The sequence below is a fragment of the Ochotona princeps genome, chromosome 1 (assembly GCF_030435755.1).
Source record: "Ochotona princeps isolate mOchPri1 chromosome 1, mOchPri1.hap1, whole genome shotgun sequence".
NCBI classification, from domain to species: Eukaryota; Metazoa; Chordata; class Mammalia; order Lagomorpha; family Ochotonidae; genus Ochotona; species Ochotona princeps.
In genome coordinates this window covers 12,699,033-12,716,327 of record NC_080832.1, presented here as the reverse complement: position 1 = coordinate 12,716,327, position 17,295 = coordinate 12,699,033, and the positions used below count along the sequence as shown (strand labels likewise).

General features: G+C 39.6%; 1 protein-coding gene across 1 annotated transcript in view; it reads right to left on the bottom strand.

Annotated features, from left to right (window-relative positions):
* The window catches only part of SYNE1 (spectrin repeat containing nuclear envelope protein 1), a 465,933-nt gene that overhangs the window by 330,370 nt on the left and 118,268 nt on the right, over positions 1-17,295 (bottom strand). Inside the window, exons 11-13 of the mRNA XM_058663996.1 lie at positions 14,730-14,837; positions 12,274-12,411; positions 9,113-9,277 (exon numbers count right to left, since the gene is read on the bottom strand). Coding sequence (XP_058519979.1) covers positions 9,113-9,277; positions 12,274-12,411; positions 14,730-14,837 — 411 coding nt within the window. The remainder of the gene's footprint in view (positions 1-9,112; positions 9,278-12,273; positions 12,412-14,729; positions 14,838-17,295) is intronic.

Sequence of the window (17,295 nt, the reverse complement as noted above, 5' to 3'; positions counted from 1 at the left end):
ACTAAGAGAAGTTTAATGTGCAATTTTTAAAAGATGAAATACAAATGGCCAACAGACACATACACAATGCTTGGGATCATTACCCATCAGGAAAATGTCAATGAAATCACAATTTGGTTTCATCTCAACCAAGTTAGAATGATCAGTCAAAAAAAAAAACCAATAAATTTTGCAATATTTGGAGGGAAATGTGCCTTAATCCACTTTTGGTGTGACTGCAAAGCATTACAACTGTTAAGGAAGACAGTGTGACAATTAGGAGTTTGAATCAGATTTACCTATGACCCAGTCATTCCACTCCCAAACAAAATCAAATCAAATCAAATCAAATCAGATAAATTTACCCAAACAAAATAAAATCAGCCTATGAGTGGATTGATTGTATGTGCCATGTTTACTGCAGTTCAATTAACAATAACCAAGAGGGAATCAACCCAGATGCCCATCAGCACACGATTGGAAAAAGAAAATGTGAAACACGATGAAATATTACTCAGCCCTTAACAACAACAAAATCCTGTGTTTTGCAGCAAAATGAATGAAAAGCCAATTTGTTCTGTAGAAATATCTGTATATTTGCTGCAGACTTAATTTGAACTCTAGTGTCCGAGTTGAATCTTAAAAAATTGACATTTATCTGGGGGAAAATTGGATGAAAAAAGGTGTTTAAGACAAGATAGGGCAAAACAGCAACAGTAAAGCTGCAGTTAAGTGCAGTGAGACAGTAAAATAAAACCAATGCAACTACACAGAGAGGATTATAAAAGTGTATACTGAATAATTGCATTTCTAGTATTCTGAAAATTAATAAACTTCCAGATGGTATGAATTGGCAATTTTGATTCAGTTTAAAACTCAAGAGCCTCAATGTGCAAATAGTCTGGAAAAAATATTTGTCCTTCTATAGTTGACACTATAATCCAAGAATCTAGCAATAAATGTGATAGGTTAAGCCTGACAACCAAGAAATGGGTTAAGGATATGAAAAGATATTTTTGAAAGGATAAAATACAAATGGCCAACAGGCAAATAGAAAACACTCTTAGGCCATCAGGCACCAGCAAACAAAAACCACCATGAGGCATCTCTCCACTGCAGTTAAGGGCTAGATCCAAACATATTAAAAAAAGCACACACACACACACTTGAGAAAAATAGTCCCATTCACTGTTGGTAACAATGTAAACAGTAGAACCTTTATGGAAAGCAAAATCCAGAGAAAATCAGTTTATTAAACAGATTCCTACATTCTACTTTCATGGCAACGAAATTAATAGTAGCAATAATAGCGAATCCCAGTCTAGACGGCCATCAAGTGATGACTGGACAAATGTAGTATACATACATGTTGGGCTCTACAGCTATTAAAAAAAACCTGCCATTTGTAGCAAAATGAATGAAACTGGAGATAATACTAAATGAAACAAGCCAGACTCAGAAAGACAACTATCAAGTGTTCTCTTATTTGAGTAAGCTAAGACTGAGCATGAAAATTGTTGGATCTCCTATCATTTGGCATGTACTCACAAACATCGTGTTGCTAGGTTACACCATGTACGTAATAAGAGATGCTTTCTTCCATGTTATCACTGTCACAAATTCCTCCTTTTTTGGTTTTAATAGATGTTTTCAAGGAAAAAAAAATAGTAAAGCCATGTATTGATACAAATGAATATAGAATGGAAATTTAAAAACTAGTTAAAGGAAAAAAGACACAAAACTCGAGATTTTGGTTCTAAAAGAGATTCTAAAGCTAATTCTAAAGGAAATGTAAATAGGAAAGGAACAGAACAGTTTTAGGATGCTGTGTTTTCAAAAAAGGTAACCAGGAGAAGACAACTGATGTGAGAACAGGGCACTTTGTCTTTTGTTCTACAAGTGAAGCAAGAACTTGGCTTTGCATTTTGAGAGAGCACAAAAATATTCGTTAAATTACCAGGGAAACAACAGTATACTTCATTCATCCCTTTTGAAATTATAAATTCCAGAAGCTTTCTTTCTATGTAGCTTTCTTTAGAATGTATTAACATCTCAATTATGTGTGACCTTTTGCTTTAACCACTTACAAATTTCATTTTTATTCCTTTATGTGATATAGAATATGTATTTTTAACATGTAATATATAATACATGAAACAGTGTATTGTGTATATTTACTTACATACTAATTTTCTTTTAAATTAGTTTATTAACATAAAGAAAATGGGTTTTTTTTATTCTATGGGTACACATTCAAGAAAACAGGTTCACATCTGTTACCACCCATTTCCCCATTCCTTCTTCCCCACTGTTAATCAGTTTTTGCTAAGGTGAAATTTTAATCCACTCTGTATTTACAGGCTTAATTCACCACAAATCTTAATTTTGGCAGGGGTAAACAGCAAGGTAGGTGTTATTAGAATAGGCCCAATAGGGCCCGGCGGCGTAGCCTAGTGGCTAAAGTCCTCACCTTGAACACACCGGGATCCCATATGGGCGCCAGTTCTAATCCCGGCTGCCCCGCTTCCCATCCAGCTCCCTGCTTGTGGCCTGGGAAGGCAGCCAAGGAAGGCCCAATGTTTTGGGACCCTGCACCCATGTGGGAGACCCAGAGGACGTTCCTGGTTCCTGGCTTCGGATCGGCAGAGCACCAGCCGTTGCACTCAATTGGGGAGTGAATCATTGGACAGAGGATCTTCCTCTCTGTCTCTCCTCCTCTCTGTATATCTGACTTTGTAATAAAAAATAAATAAATCTTTAAAAAAAAAAGAATGTACCCTATAAATAATGGGAGTATGTAACTTTGAATATAGTTAATGCTTTTAAAGAGCTTTTCTGCAAAAGGAACAAGAAAAGGTTTGACAGTAATTGGAAAGGGAAGTAGTGTTAAGAATGAAGCTGACAGAGCCTGGGGTCATGCTCAACTGGCTAATCTTCCAGTGTCAAGCACCAGGGTCCCATATGGGTGCTGGTTTGTGTTCTGGCTACTCCACTTCCCACCCAATTTCCTGCTTATGGCCTAGGAAAGCAGTGGAGAATGGTCCAATGCTTTGGGACCCTGCACCTGCATGGAAGACCCAGAAGAAGCTCCCAGCTTCCAATCAACTCAGCTTTGGCCAATGAGCCATTTAAAGAGTGAACCAGCAGATAGAAGTTCTTTCTGTCTCTCCTTCTCACTATAAATCTTTCAAAAAAAAGTGAAGGCAACATTTTGATGTTTGACTATTGCTTATAGCTCTTGTAACATGCTCTAGGAACAGTGATTTTCTTACTACTTGTTCAACGTTTTATTTAGTGGAGGGCTAAGCTGTGGTTCTAAAGTGAACTTAAAGTATGTCATTGCAAGAATTAAAAGGAAGGAAAGAAGGCAGAGGGAGGTGGGAGTTAGGACAGGGTGGGAAGGATCACCATACTTGTCAAGCTTTACACTTAAAATACACTTAAAATACACGAAGTCTGCTCCCTTTATATAAACAAAAAATAGAATGTATTTTCATGCAGATGAGTAAAATTAACAGGGAGACAGAGGACAAAAATAAAGGGAAGAACAACAGGAATTATGCTGTGGGGGAGAGGGGAGGATGGGTTCTCAGGCACACGTGGAGGAGTTGGCCACAGCTTGGAACACAGATGGTCTAGTCAGAGTAATAGCAGTGAGACGGAGTACTTGGGCACAGATGCAAACAAGTAGGTGTGCGTAGTCGTGGGTGCTTGTGGAAATTCTTTCCTGATTGCTTCTATTTTCTCAAAAAAATAGGAAGTAATGTTGTCAGCTAAGGGAAGGATGGGGAGGAGGTAAGGCCCGTGTAAGCAGACAAGGGCTACTGCATTTGTCCCAGCAGTGGAGCTTGGAAAGGCCTTTGGATTTCCAACTAGAATGAAGAGCTCAGCTGAGTTAGTCATCACGTCTAGGGTGTGCTGGTCTCCAACCAGAGTCAGCTGCACAGGCGTGGGTGTGAACCAAGCCTAGAGTTGGCTTCAAGCAGGGGATGGCGACAAAGTGAGGCATGCCCAAAGCAACTGAGATGGTACATAAGGGGTGGCTTTCATGAGTCCTGAATTTCAACAGAGACCAAAGTGAAGAGGATTGAAGAGGAGGAACTGCAGCAGGAAGCAGCCAAGTGAACAGATCACAGTTCACAGGAGAAATGGAGAGTTGTTTGACCAGAGAATGAGATGATTGACCAAGAAGTGTGGAGAAACCCCAGCTGCTGGGAGTGTCAATGCTAGGTTGAAAAGATTCCAAAAATCACAGGAGAGAAATGATAGATTCGCTTCAAAGGGTCTCCAATTATTCTGCCAGCTTGTTTCTCAGCCGGAACACTGAAGTCTAGCAAAGAATTATAAGAGAAAAATAATCTGAATTCAGAGTACTAAACAAACTCTCAATTACAAATTTAAGGTAAAATAAAGATCATCTAAAACAAACAAAAATAAAAGGAAATTGTTACTGATCACAAAGATACACACAGAACTCAAAATGAAAGGATGCAAAAAAATCATACGCTAATGGAAAGTCAAATCAAGCATGACTAGAAATCCTAACAGAGAAAGAAAATAGATTTTAACACAGAAAGATGTTAAAAGATATAAGTAAAAGCATTATGTAATGATTAAGGGGTCAATTCAACATAAAGATGTGGCTTTAGTAAGTGTATAAACAACACCAGGGTGCCTGGCTGTGTAACATTTATTTTACACAAACAGACACAAACTTCAACAATGGGGACTTCAAAACTGCACATCACAGGATGGGTCAGCTAGACAGAAAATCAGCAAAGAAATGACAGAGCTAATCCACACGATGGACCAACTGGATCTAATCCATATCTACAGCACATTTCTTTCCTCAAGTACAGAATACACATCCTTCAGTCAGGGCCTGGAACTTACTCTAGGGCAGACCATATTCTAGGCCATACATCCAGTATCAACAAATCCAAAAATATTGAAAGTCTGTCATCTATCTTTGATTGTTGTGTTTTCACTCTTATGGAATTGAGATCATTATTTCTTAACTGGAATATTATGGTTAATGTTACATTAAGCCTATGAATGTAGGGTGAACTGAAATTATATTTTGGGAAAAATTACACAAAAATTTAAAGGAAGGTGAGGTATTGAAGGCACGAGTGAGGAATGTAGGGTAACTGTCTTAAAATAGTTCCTATGAAATACATAAATCTCTTTAATAACATGCAAAAGAAAAATCAGCATCATTTTGTAGACGGACATGTGATGATAACCGCCCCTCAAGCATTCTGGTTGATGCATCAGTGAATCCTATACTGTGTTTTTCTCAGCTCTCTGTATCTCCAGCACAGCATACAGTGTTTATTCTCAATTATGGACTGCTTTAGAACTCTTGAGGAAATCTAGAATATTAGTTGCTAATGATTGAAATGTCTTACAAGCTTCACTTGTTATGGGCATGCAGTAAACGTATACTGAACAACTGAGACCTTGTCTCATATAGTTGACCGTAATGTTTCATGCCTTTGTACCCAGAGTTAGTGGACAATCCTGCCTCAATAAACACTGACTGTTGGCTCTGGATGCTTGCTGTGTCTTGTCATTGCATTCTCTGGGCTTCTCTTCAGTTCCTCCATTTTCCTCGGGCCTGGATAACCACTCCTGCTCCTCTGCCTCTCCCTGCTCCACTTCATCTATGCTTTCTGTGGCTTATTTTCTGCACTCTAGGCAACTGAGGATCTCTTGCCTTCTCTGTCTCTATGAAGTCATAAGGACTCATGAAGAGCCTCAGATTATGCAAGCACTGAAATGTACACACAACATTCACACCATCCAACTCAAAACTCGTAACCGTCCCAGGTAAAGCTGCCTGTAGTGTGCCATTAGTTCTTATTTTTATCGTGAAGCCTGCATTGTGGCACAGTCAATTGGGCTGCAGCCTGCAGTCCGGCATGCCATTATGGATACTGGTTTGAATCTGGTCACTTCTGAACAACAGTATCTAGAACCCTGCCACCTATGTGGGAATCCTAGATGGTGTTCCAGGCTCCAGGTTGTGACATGACCCAACCCAGACCTTGCCGTTGTGGGCTTCTGGGGAGTGAACAAGCAAAGATCTCTCTCTCCCTGCCTCCCTCCTTCCAGCCTTTCCCTCCCTGTCCTTCCTCTTCCTCCTTCGCACCCTCTGATACGTGTTCAAACAAATTAATCTTTTCAATATATTTTGGTGAAATAATTGTCTAGTAAATAGTACAGTAATATTACAGGGATAGTCTTTCTGGTAGAACACACAGTTTTACAGGATAAATAAGAGTGAGATATCTTTCATCTGCTAGTTCACATCCCAAAACGCCATGACAGTCTTCCATTCCAGGAAAAAGTGAAGATCCTAGAACTACAAATGGGTCTTCCATGTGGGTGGGCAGAAGTTCAAACATTTAAGCCCTCATCTGCCCCTTGCAACGCAACGGTCTACCGGAAGTGGCAGAGTCAGGATGGGGACCGGCAATCGAGTCAGGGACATGGGCATCTCACCGCTGCACAGCACCTGCCCTGTTGGCACATTTACATCAGGCTTTGTAGTGAGGGAAAACACATATGGATGTTTGTCAAGACGCCCGTTTGCAGTCAGTTCAAATGCCTGGGCCCATGTAACTCCTGAGTGAGGAAATCCTAGCACAAAGTCATCATAGCATTCAGGCAAAAGTAACCCATTTAATTCACAAGGGATATATGCTTGGAATTTTATTTGAAAATCTAAGTCATTTTGTTTCATGTAATTAAAAGTTTCCTTTTTTCATTGATACCACACACACACACTGTGTATAGGTCAAACTGCCATACACTGCTTTACATCCTCAAACATTTATCATTTTCGTGTGGCAAAAAAAAAAATCAAAATCCTCTTGTCTAGATTTTCTGAAACACCCTGCTTATCATCATTTTCTTATCATTATCTTACTGTGCAATAAGAGTATCACATTACTGAAAAGTTTCAACTGGTGAGCACGAATTGATATTATTATACATAAAGCTACCTACCTGCTAATTGCTAAAATGGCATTATTTGTGGAGCCCTGAGCCCTGATTTAGCACTTGCCCTAATTCTTAATACAGTGGAGATCTGAAATGAGCACGGTCCAGGTGTTTCTATGCCTTTAAGAAGCCAGAAACTGGTTTAATCCCAGGAAAAATTCTTGTGACTTGATCTCCTCTGAGGAGTGACCTCTGGCTCCCATGGAATTTTTTTTTTATTTCAATAAATGGAGGGATTGGCAAGCAGGACAGGATTTTACTGTCTACACAGGTAGAGCAGACTTTACAGTCATTCTCTTATCTAAAAAATACAGATGACAGGAAGCTTGGAAGCTTCTCTGAGTTTTTGGTGGTAGGGAGGGCTAAGCCTAAGAAAATTAAATGCCTGAGCAATTGACGGAAGGGAATTCCTATCCATGTATCTTCGGTTAACTGATTTTCAATAAAGGTGCCAAGAACACGATAGGAAAAGTTCAATTTCTTCAATAAGTGGTGCTGGGAAAACTAAATATGCAAAAGCAGAAGACTAAATATGAGCTCTAATATACCTCTCACACAAGAATCAGCTATCAATGGATTCAAGATTTAACTGTGACACCCTGTGACACCAGAGATTGAAACCTTGCAGAAGATGGCACAGGGAAAACATTCTTTGACATTACTCTTGGCAATGATTTCTTGGATATGATCCCAAAAGAATAGTTAATTAAAGCAAAAAAAAAGATAAAATGGACTATACCAAACAAAAGCTTCAACACAAAGACCCAATCAGCAGAGTTAGAGCAAAGCCTGAGGAATGGGAGAAAATGTAAATCATATATCAGATGGGGGGGGCAGTATTCAATAACAAGAAAGCAAATGATCACTTTAAAGAAACAGGCAAAGAACTTGCACAGACATTTCTCAGAGACAACATGCAAATGGCCAACAGACATTTGGGAAAAAAATTCTGACATCACTAACCATTAGAGCAGTGCAAATGAAATGCATGACCTCACACCCATTAGATGGGCGATTACCAAAGTACTAACGGTAACAAGTGTTCAGAAAATACACATGAGGTGTACATTGCCCGTTGCCAGTAGTGGAAACCTCTGGTCATCACTTTGCTTTCCACATGGATGGTAAAACCTCAACACTATGACACAGATCCTGGATACCAGAACTCGATGAACAGAATGTGTGAATGAATTAATATGAGAAACCAGCATTTTCAGTTAGGTTTCTGCTCTCACAGATCATGTGGACAAAATTTATTGGAACTTGAACACATCAAGATAAGAAAGTCCAAATGAAGTAAGTGGCCATCAAAACCTAAAATCACTGCTTCCTGCAACCTCACCCCTGCTCCACAGGGGCAGGGCAGGACAGCTTCTGCCAGCTCTCCTTTGAGCACGGAGTCACAGAAGAGGTCTGAAGCCAATCACCAGTCGCCAGCCACATTCTTAATGTAAATGCATGCTCCCTGTGGCACACCTTTGAGCAATAAAGCAAGGAAGATACGTACAGGTGTCAAAAAGAAAGAAATGGAGATAGAAAGGGGTACGGGCACCAGGGCCATGGCCTAACAAGCTAACCCTCCATCTGCTGCATCGGTAGCCCATATGGGTGCTGGCTTCTGGCCCAGGTCTCTGCTTATGGCATGAGAAAGCAGTGCAAAGACCACGCAGCTCTGACCATTGCAGCCAGTTGGGAAGTGAACCAGTGGATGAAGGACCCTCCCTCTGTCTCTCCTTCTCGCTGTAACTCTGCCTTTCATGTAAAAATGAAATAAATATTTTTCTTAAAAGAAAAGGAGAGGGGAGGAGGGAGTGAGTGGGGGAGGCAAAGAGGCATTATAAGAATTGTATCTATGAGCTATATTGAAGCTACTCTCAACATTATATTACTATGAAAAAATAAAGTGTCAGAGAAAATCATCACAAACTAATGGTAAATAATACAGGAAATATACATTTGAAGGCGTCATCATTAATAATTTCACAAAAGGAAAATACAAATTAGACAACTTCTAGAAAATACAACATCTCGGAATAGCTAGCAAGGCATGTTTGGGAGGTCCCCACTGGTTCAGGTTCTGACAACTGCTCAGACCACACTAGGGCTCTTAGGATGGCATTTTTACCTTATGTTGCTCAAGTTTGCGCTGTATCGTGTTTGCTGTTTCTTCATGAAACTGCTGAACAGCAATTTCCTCTCTCAGGGCTACCTCTGCCCTGTATAGCCAAGCACCTATGGTGCCCAGGGGGGCAGGAAGGGCTTTATCAAGCTGTGTATGCCAATCGAAGAGCTGAAAACGAATTGTAAAAACAAAGTTGATACAGAAAATTAACCCTAAAACTTCCATAAATGAAGTTAAAGACATACCGGCTTAAAGTTTACAGTTTCAAACTAATTTAATAAACCCCATGAATGAAAATATCTGTGATCTAAATCTGCTGCCTTGGGGATGGGGAGAAAAAAAAAAGTTAAACCTTGGAGTTTAGTCCCTAATGTCCTATAAATAGTTCTGAGAACATAGATACTTAATTTCACAATGGTGATTAGAGGTGGTGAGAACTGATCAGATTATTTTAGGTGCTCAGGGTGGAAGCCCATGGTTACATCCAGGCAATTTCACATGAGACTACATAAACACAGCCACGTGTGCTACTTTTCCTTTTCCACATTATTCCCTAGGATATTTTGGGAATCTGACAGTAAGAACACCCTCATGGGAGACTGATCTACCTGACCTTGGACTGTGGACCCCAGAAATCTGAACCAAACCAAACCTCTGTCTTTCATAAAGTTACTTTCCTCAGGTATTTAATTGTATCAAGAGCTGACCAATGCAAAATGATATTACTGAAAGCCTAAGTGCTTTTCTTATGGGAAAGGTATGACCACTGATTTTTAATGTGATCTTTGCTGGGAGAGGAGGACTGGGTTTGCAGACACACTCAGAGGATGCAGTGGTTTGACACTAGCAGATGTGTATCAGAATAGAATCCCATTGAAACCACCTACATTATCAGAACAAGTTCAGCAAATTGGAATTATTTGTATTTATTTTTTCATGATACAGTTTTGTAGGAATAGCGTTCCCCCCTTTCCATCCCTTTACTCGCTCCCCATCTAACCCACCCCCCATTTTCCCCTATATTTTTACAATTTTGTAGTTCAGCTATAGTCACAATTCCAACATTCTATGTGATTCATGATATTACAGGTGTAGATGGAAGAGAATCTAGTACCAAACTGTCACGATGGATGAACTGGGGCTCCTCTTTCTGCTAAGGAGTAGAGATGCATACTGCCTTGCTTCCTCGTTTTCCAGCACTCTAGTATTCGTTGTTTAAATAGCTTGTTTATGAGAGTATACGTATACTTGTTTATTGATATATCTGTTTCCATGAAGGTTGCCTTATATCAGGGAGTCCAGGGATTGCAAGTTTTGGCCTTCACCATGAAAATTATGAATGTGAAAGAAAATGAAAAGGTTTCCTTTGGGTTCATGACCAGACAGAAGAAAATGCACAAATTAGGAAATATAAAGCTATATGTGAAAGCTTTGGGATTTTTAACTGTTTATATTAGTCTATTATTTTATAATCCATTTCCGTAGACCTTGGGATTTCCCTTCTCCCATGCCCAAAATGCCTCCCCCACCCCCTGATTTGCCCCATATTACAATAGTACAGTCCTCCATAAACAACCATGAGTCCATCATTCTGCTGTTGAAGTGTATCCTGACACAAATGTACATAACATGCTATTGAATGACAAATGTGTTATTGCAGAAAAGAAGATCAAAATGTTTCTTGAAAGAAATGATGCTACTGTATGACCCATCACTAAAGAAATGAATAACTTCATGTTGTAAACTTTCTGTTTTTCTTCCTATTATTGATTTTGCTTTGTGGCTTTTCATTTAAGGGGATGTACAGTAACTGTGGAATAGGGACTATCATATCCAGTAGCATGTTATTTAACTTCATGGTGTTGTAAATCTGTTTTGTTCCTGTTGTTGATTTTGTTTTGTGGCTTTTCATTTAAGGCGATGCATAATAACTGTATAATAGAGACTATCCTATCCAGATGTGAAGACACAACGCAGTATGCATCTCTACTTTCAGATCAAAGAGCTCCCAACGAAACCATTAACTGCATCTTTTTTTAAAAAGATTTATTATTTTTATTACAAAGTCAGATATATAGAGAGGAGCAGAGACAGAGAGGAAGATCTTCCATCCAATGATTCACTCCCCAAGTGAGCCACAACGGGCCAGTGCGCGCCGATCCGAAGCCAGGAACCTCCTCCAGTTCTCCAATGCGGGTGCAGGGTCCCAATGCATTGGGCTATCCTCAACTGCCTTCCCAGGCCACAAGCAGGGAGCTGGATGGGAAGTGGAGCTGCCGGGATTAGAACCGGCGCCCATATGGGATCCCGGTGCGTTCAAGGCGAGGACTTTAGGCGCTAGGCCACGCCGCCGGGCCCATTAACTGCATCTTAACAACAGGATGCTGGACTCTCTGCCTTGTCCATACCTACAATGTTAGGATACATTTAAATAGCAGAATGATGGATTTATGACTGTTTACGGAGGCCTATACTATTGTAATGATACAGGGGAAATAGAGGAAGGGATTTGAGAAGTGGGGGAAAGGAAATCCCAAAGTTTACAGACCTGGATCATGAAATAATAAAATAAATTAAAACAAAGATTGTTGACTGTTGATGAAACTTGGTTAGAGAATATGAGGCGATTCAAGCCAAGATTTCTCTCTGCCAAGCAACTCAGCATCAAGGCGAGTAAACTGAGAACAAACCACATGGTCCTGCAGGAGTTCAATGTATTTTCCACTTCTTTTTCTATCCAGAAACATTTGGAAATGTATCATAGCATTCATGGGCTATACTAAAGTATCAACTTACAAATTGCATTGCCATAGATGTATTGAATTTAGAGTCCGGTCTGATGTTATATTGGCAGAGCCAGCACGGATGATTTTATTGACCCAGTGGCTCTCCAGTCCAGATATTCCCAACTCTGGTACAACAGCAGGTATTATATACAGGCTTAGAATGAAAATGGCTGCCTAGCCAAGCCCTACCATTATTTTACAGAAAAACTTCAACAAAAGGACAAAGATTATCCACCAAATAAAGCCTTTGCAATCCCAAACACGGGCCTTAGGTTCTGATGCAATACAACCATGTAAAAACAAACAAAAAAAGATGACAAATAGTGTGCTTGACTAAATTACGCAAGATCTAATGAAATTAATTGCAGGAGAACTTACCCTGGAGGACACTCTGTCCCAGGATTGTTTCACCAATGCTTGGTCAAGTGACAACTTGCCATCTCTGTGTAATGGCTGTATTAAAGGCTCAATCTGCTTCCTTTTCATTTCATACTGAACCCTGAAGTGCTTAAATGACTAAAAGAGGAAAAGCAGCAACAATATGGCGATGAGTCAAAACAAAGCAAACACAATGGAAACCACGTTTCCTGAACAACAATCCTCTATATTTGGATAACACTAAATATGTGCTGTTGATAAGACTAAAGGCAATCAGGATACGACGGCCACGAGGACTCATCAGGCTCTGCATAGCAGACTGACTGCGTGTTAAGCATTTCTGACTTCGTGTCCTCTCTGGTTCACTCCAACACAGATATGTGCTGCTATTTTGAAGCCCAGAAGTGACTCAGCGAGGACAAGAAATGCAGCGCAGGCCCACACACAGGGTTTCTCATTTCAGGTTAAATACTTTATATGCCAGTGCATGTTTGTTGGAAAACAATAAACAAGGGTACACATTTCTAATGACATTCACAGTAGTTAACTTATTGCAAACTACCAAATAACTTACAGGAATGAAAACAACCCGAATTGGAGATGACTACATTTGGGGTAGATGTTTGCCATGGTGATGATGATAGTTACTGGGACACCCATACCCCTCATCAGGGCGCCTATACTGGACTCCCTGCTGTATTCCTGATTCTGGCTTTCTGCTAGTGAGGACTCCGAGGAGCAGCAGACCATGGCTTACGCACTTGGGTCTTGCATCCATGTGAGAGATACAGACCAGTGCTAGGCGCCTGGATTCTGGCTAGCCCAGTTCCTGCTCTTGTGGGCAAATAAATATATTTGAAAAATACTTCAATTTATGCTTAAGAAATCCAGGGAAAATAAGTTTACTTTAGCAGAACTCATTTACATGATAACCTTTCCTTTAGTTTTCTATCATTTTGTACGATAAAATATGTTCAGATTTATATTATGCAAACATAATCATAGCAACATTAAAAACCAATCAAGGCTCTACCTTTCATATTAAGTTATTGTATTCTAAAATGTGACTCAAATTTCAAATATGAATTTAAAATACTGGCAAGTATGTATTAGAACATAACAGCTCCATAGAACCCGGCAGATAACACATCAAAATGAACATGCACATTCACATGAAGAACACTAGGGGGTGATAGCGAGCAAACATTTACAAACATTATCCTTTCATATCCTTTTTGTATAAAATTTTCAAACAACCCAAACAAAATTACTTTTTAATTTTATTCCAAAGAATTTTCTGCATGAAAAACCTGGAAAATGCAATGTTACTGATTACTTGAAATATGCCGACAACCTAATGCAGAGGAAAGGCAGTGTGTCCAATATTTGAATTTCAGATGGGACAGTCTCCAGGCCCATTTTGAAGAGAACAGTGACCACTCTGGACCAGAAAAGTATTTTTATTTTACAATGTTTTAATCCTTTGCTTACCCTCATTTAATTACATCTTTGCAAATAACCTTTGCATTGATTTTTTTTTTATAACTTTAGGCAAAATTAAAATTCCCCAAGGAATAAATACACTCATTTTATTCTTGCATTTCTATTTCCAGTTTGCTGGCTTGCTCATTTTTATTTTCATGGAACTCATCCCAGAAATTTTTAATTTGGGTAAAAAAAATCACCTTTGAGTTTCAAAGCAATTGAGTACATGCATAATAAGTATGTATTTATTGCTCTGCTCTGCTTAATAAATATTATCACCCATGATAATTTGGGAATATGTTATAGATACGATTACTTCATATACACTAATACTATAGATAACCTGTTATTGTCTGCTGAATTGAATGTCTTACTCGTTGCACCCCTTCTGTGGCAAACAGTGACTAAAATATTATGTATAAATCATTGCAATGTATAAGGAAAGGCCTGTTGAAAAACCTATTTTGGAAGTGGATACTGAAAGCAGAAATTGAATTAGTGAGAGCTGAATGAGACTGAAGGATACACTCTCACTTCAGCCTGACCACACTAGTGTTGAATCAGCAAGTCAGAAAAGAAACATCTTCCCAGGCTCACTCCAAATAATTCATCTTGCCAAAACTTCAATACATCCAGTGGTTTTTGCAGTCATCTGTAACTTGACCGAACCTTGTCCTTTCCAGGCGAACACTATCAAAAGAACATGAGTTCCAGAAAACAAGGAATTTGCATTTGCTTTCTGAGTCATTCGTATGCTGGAAAATCCATCAAGCTCAGCGCTCCATACAGTGTGACCTGACAGGTCTATGCCGAAAGAAAAGCAGTTACTAAGTCACATTCAAACCTAAGATGATGCGCGGTGCTTAAAAGATTTTCCTCAATGTAATTTCAAAGACCAAGCATCAATTAACTGACATATCAATTTTACTCATGAACATATTTTGAAAATTGAAGTCTTTTCCGTGCATTACCTGATACTTATCCTGCAGATTCGATTCTGCCATCTGTGCTCTTGTCAAGTCTCTTTCAAATTGTTCTATCCACACCTTCATTTCCTTCAAAATCAGTCTGTCTTCTCTCTGGAAACCAGAAGACATTGCAATTTCATTAATAACTGCACATTTATTTAACTGCTTAATATTTGAGTGATCTTATAATCAACAAGTCCTGATGTTTCTGAATCTTTTTCTTTTCCTCATTCCTTTGGAGAGTCAGAAGCAAATGATAATTACAGAAAAAAAATAGCTTAATTGCATTGTTGAATGTTAAAATTATCTACTTCTATCTTCCCCCTTATGTGGCAATTTAGCAAACAAGAAATGATCAACAGGAAATACACGTAGAGAGAATAACAGGTAGAGTGGAAACAGCCATCCGTGAGTTGCTTCCTAACCCACGGCCACCAGTGACGGCAATTTGTACTAGATGGAATTAATTTTGACTAAATTCAAGGAGCTAGTATTTAGCATTCCAATAAGTGTGATGTTGACAGAAAAAAAATTTGTCTTTCCAATGTGGTGTTCTATACCCTGGACACATGATCCCTGTAAGAGCCTTACCAAATTTCTAGATGAGTGCATGCAGCCATCATGTCCCAAAATGAGAATACAGAAGTGGGACTGGCATTCTGATTTCCACAAACAAAGCAGGAGCCATCACAGCACTGGCATAAGATGGCCTGGGATTTTTTTAAGATCATATATCCTAACAATGCTCGAGTAATCATGCATGTGTTTTACAGATTTGTGGCACTTGAAAACAGTTTACAACTACAAATTCTCAGTTGTTTCTCACCGTGCTACTGGGGTAATATGTGCCATGAAATTTCTTCTTTATTCTCCATGTTATAAACTGCATGTAGGTCTTTTTGGCTCTAATCTAACACTGTGGGATGCTCAGAAGCACTGAATAGAATAATGATTACTTGAGAATACAGTAAGAGAAAGGAATGGAAGTGGAACTTGTGGGTTTTTACTTTTCAACATATTATTTCAATGACAGAGTTACGGAGAAAAAGGAGAGTCAGGAAGACACAGAGGTGTTCACCCCTCCTCCCCAGATGACCACAGCTCTATTCATATTTCCCACAGGACTGGCAGGGACTCAAGCACTGGGTCATCTGATGCTGCTTTCCCAGCCACATCTGCAGGGAGCTCAACTGCAAGTGGAGTAGTTGGATTTCAAACCAGTGCACACACGCGATGTGGTGGTTTAACTGGATGTGCTACAACACCCTACCCATGACTCTTCTGGAGTAAAGTAACAAAGGCACAGGGTCAACACTATTTGATTTTCATAGCACACTTAGCAGATTTTCAAGAGCTCTGAAGATGCTCCCAGTCTACCCTTAAAGCACCAGAGATCAATGTGAATATCACCAGTAGCTCTCCGACCGTGGGACTGACTCACTGTTGAGTCTCCCCGACAGATTTCTCATTACTGCCTGTCACTATGAGGAACTCCTTGTGGCCAATTCAAATGACTTCACAAAAGCTCATCTAGGTGGTACATGTACTCCATGGAATACTACTCAGTCATTAAAAAGAATCAAACTCTACCATTTGCAGTTAGATGGTCCTACCTGGAGACCATCGCACTCAGAGAAATAACTCAATCCCCAAAGGACAAATATCATATGTTCTCTCTGATAGAAGGCAAAATACAAAATAATAGATATGCAGGTAAATATGTATATACATATATTCTCATGGATGAACTCTACAATGGAGATTAGCATACCAGGAAGGGAAGATACATTGCAGTATGTGTCTCTACTGCTGAATAAAAGAAGGATTCCCAATGAAATTGTTACATATAACTTGATAACTTGATACTAAATTTTTTTAACATTGCTTATAGCTACAAGCCAGGATGCACTTAAGTAGCAGAATGTTGTATCGCTAAAGGACTATATTACTGTAATAATACGTGAAGAAATGGTGAGGAAGGGAATGGACAGTAAGGAAAGTGAGGTGGATGGGCCCGGCAGCGTGGCCTAGCGGCTAAAGTCCTTGCCTTGAAAGCCCCAGGATCCCATATGGGCGCCGGTTCTAATCCTGGCAGCTCCACTTCCCATCCAGCTCCCTGCTTGTGGACTGGGAAAGCAGTTGAGGACAGCCTAATGCATTGGGACCCTGCACCCGCGTGGGAGACCCAGAAGAGTTCCAGGTTCCCGGCTTCGGATCGGGGAAGTGGATCATCGGACGGAAGATCTTCCTGTCTGTCTCTCCTCCTCTGTGTATATCTGGCTGTAATAAAATGAATAAATCTTTAAAAAAAAAAGTGAGGTGGAAAGGGGAAACTATTACCTATAAAACCATTATCATCAAAAATAACAATAAAAAGGTCATCTAAGAAGGAAAGATTGTATTTTTGAAATAATTTTATTAGGGGGATAAGTACTGTAAATAGTGTGTTAAGCCACTGCTCGAGATGCCAGCTTCCCATAACAGGTGGTAGTTAAGGCCCTGGTTCCCATGCTTGGCATCTAGAGCCCTACTCATGTGCCTGTAAAGGTGGCAAAAGACAGCCTACGTA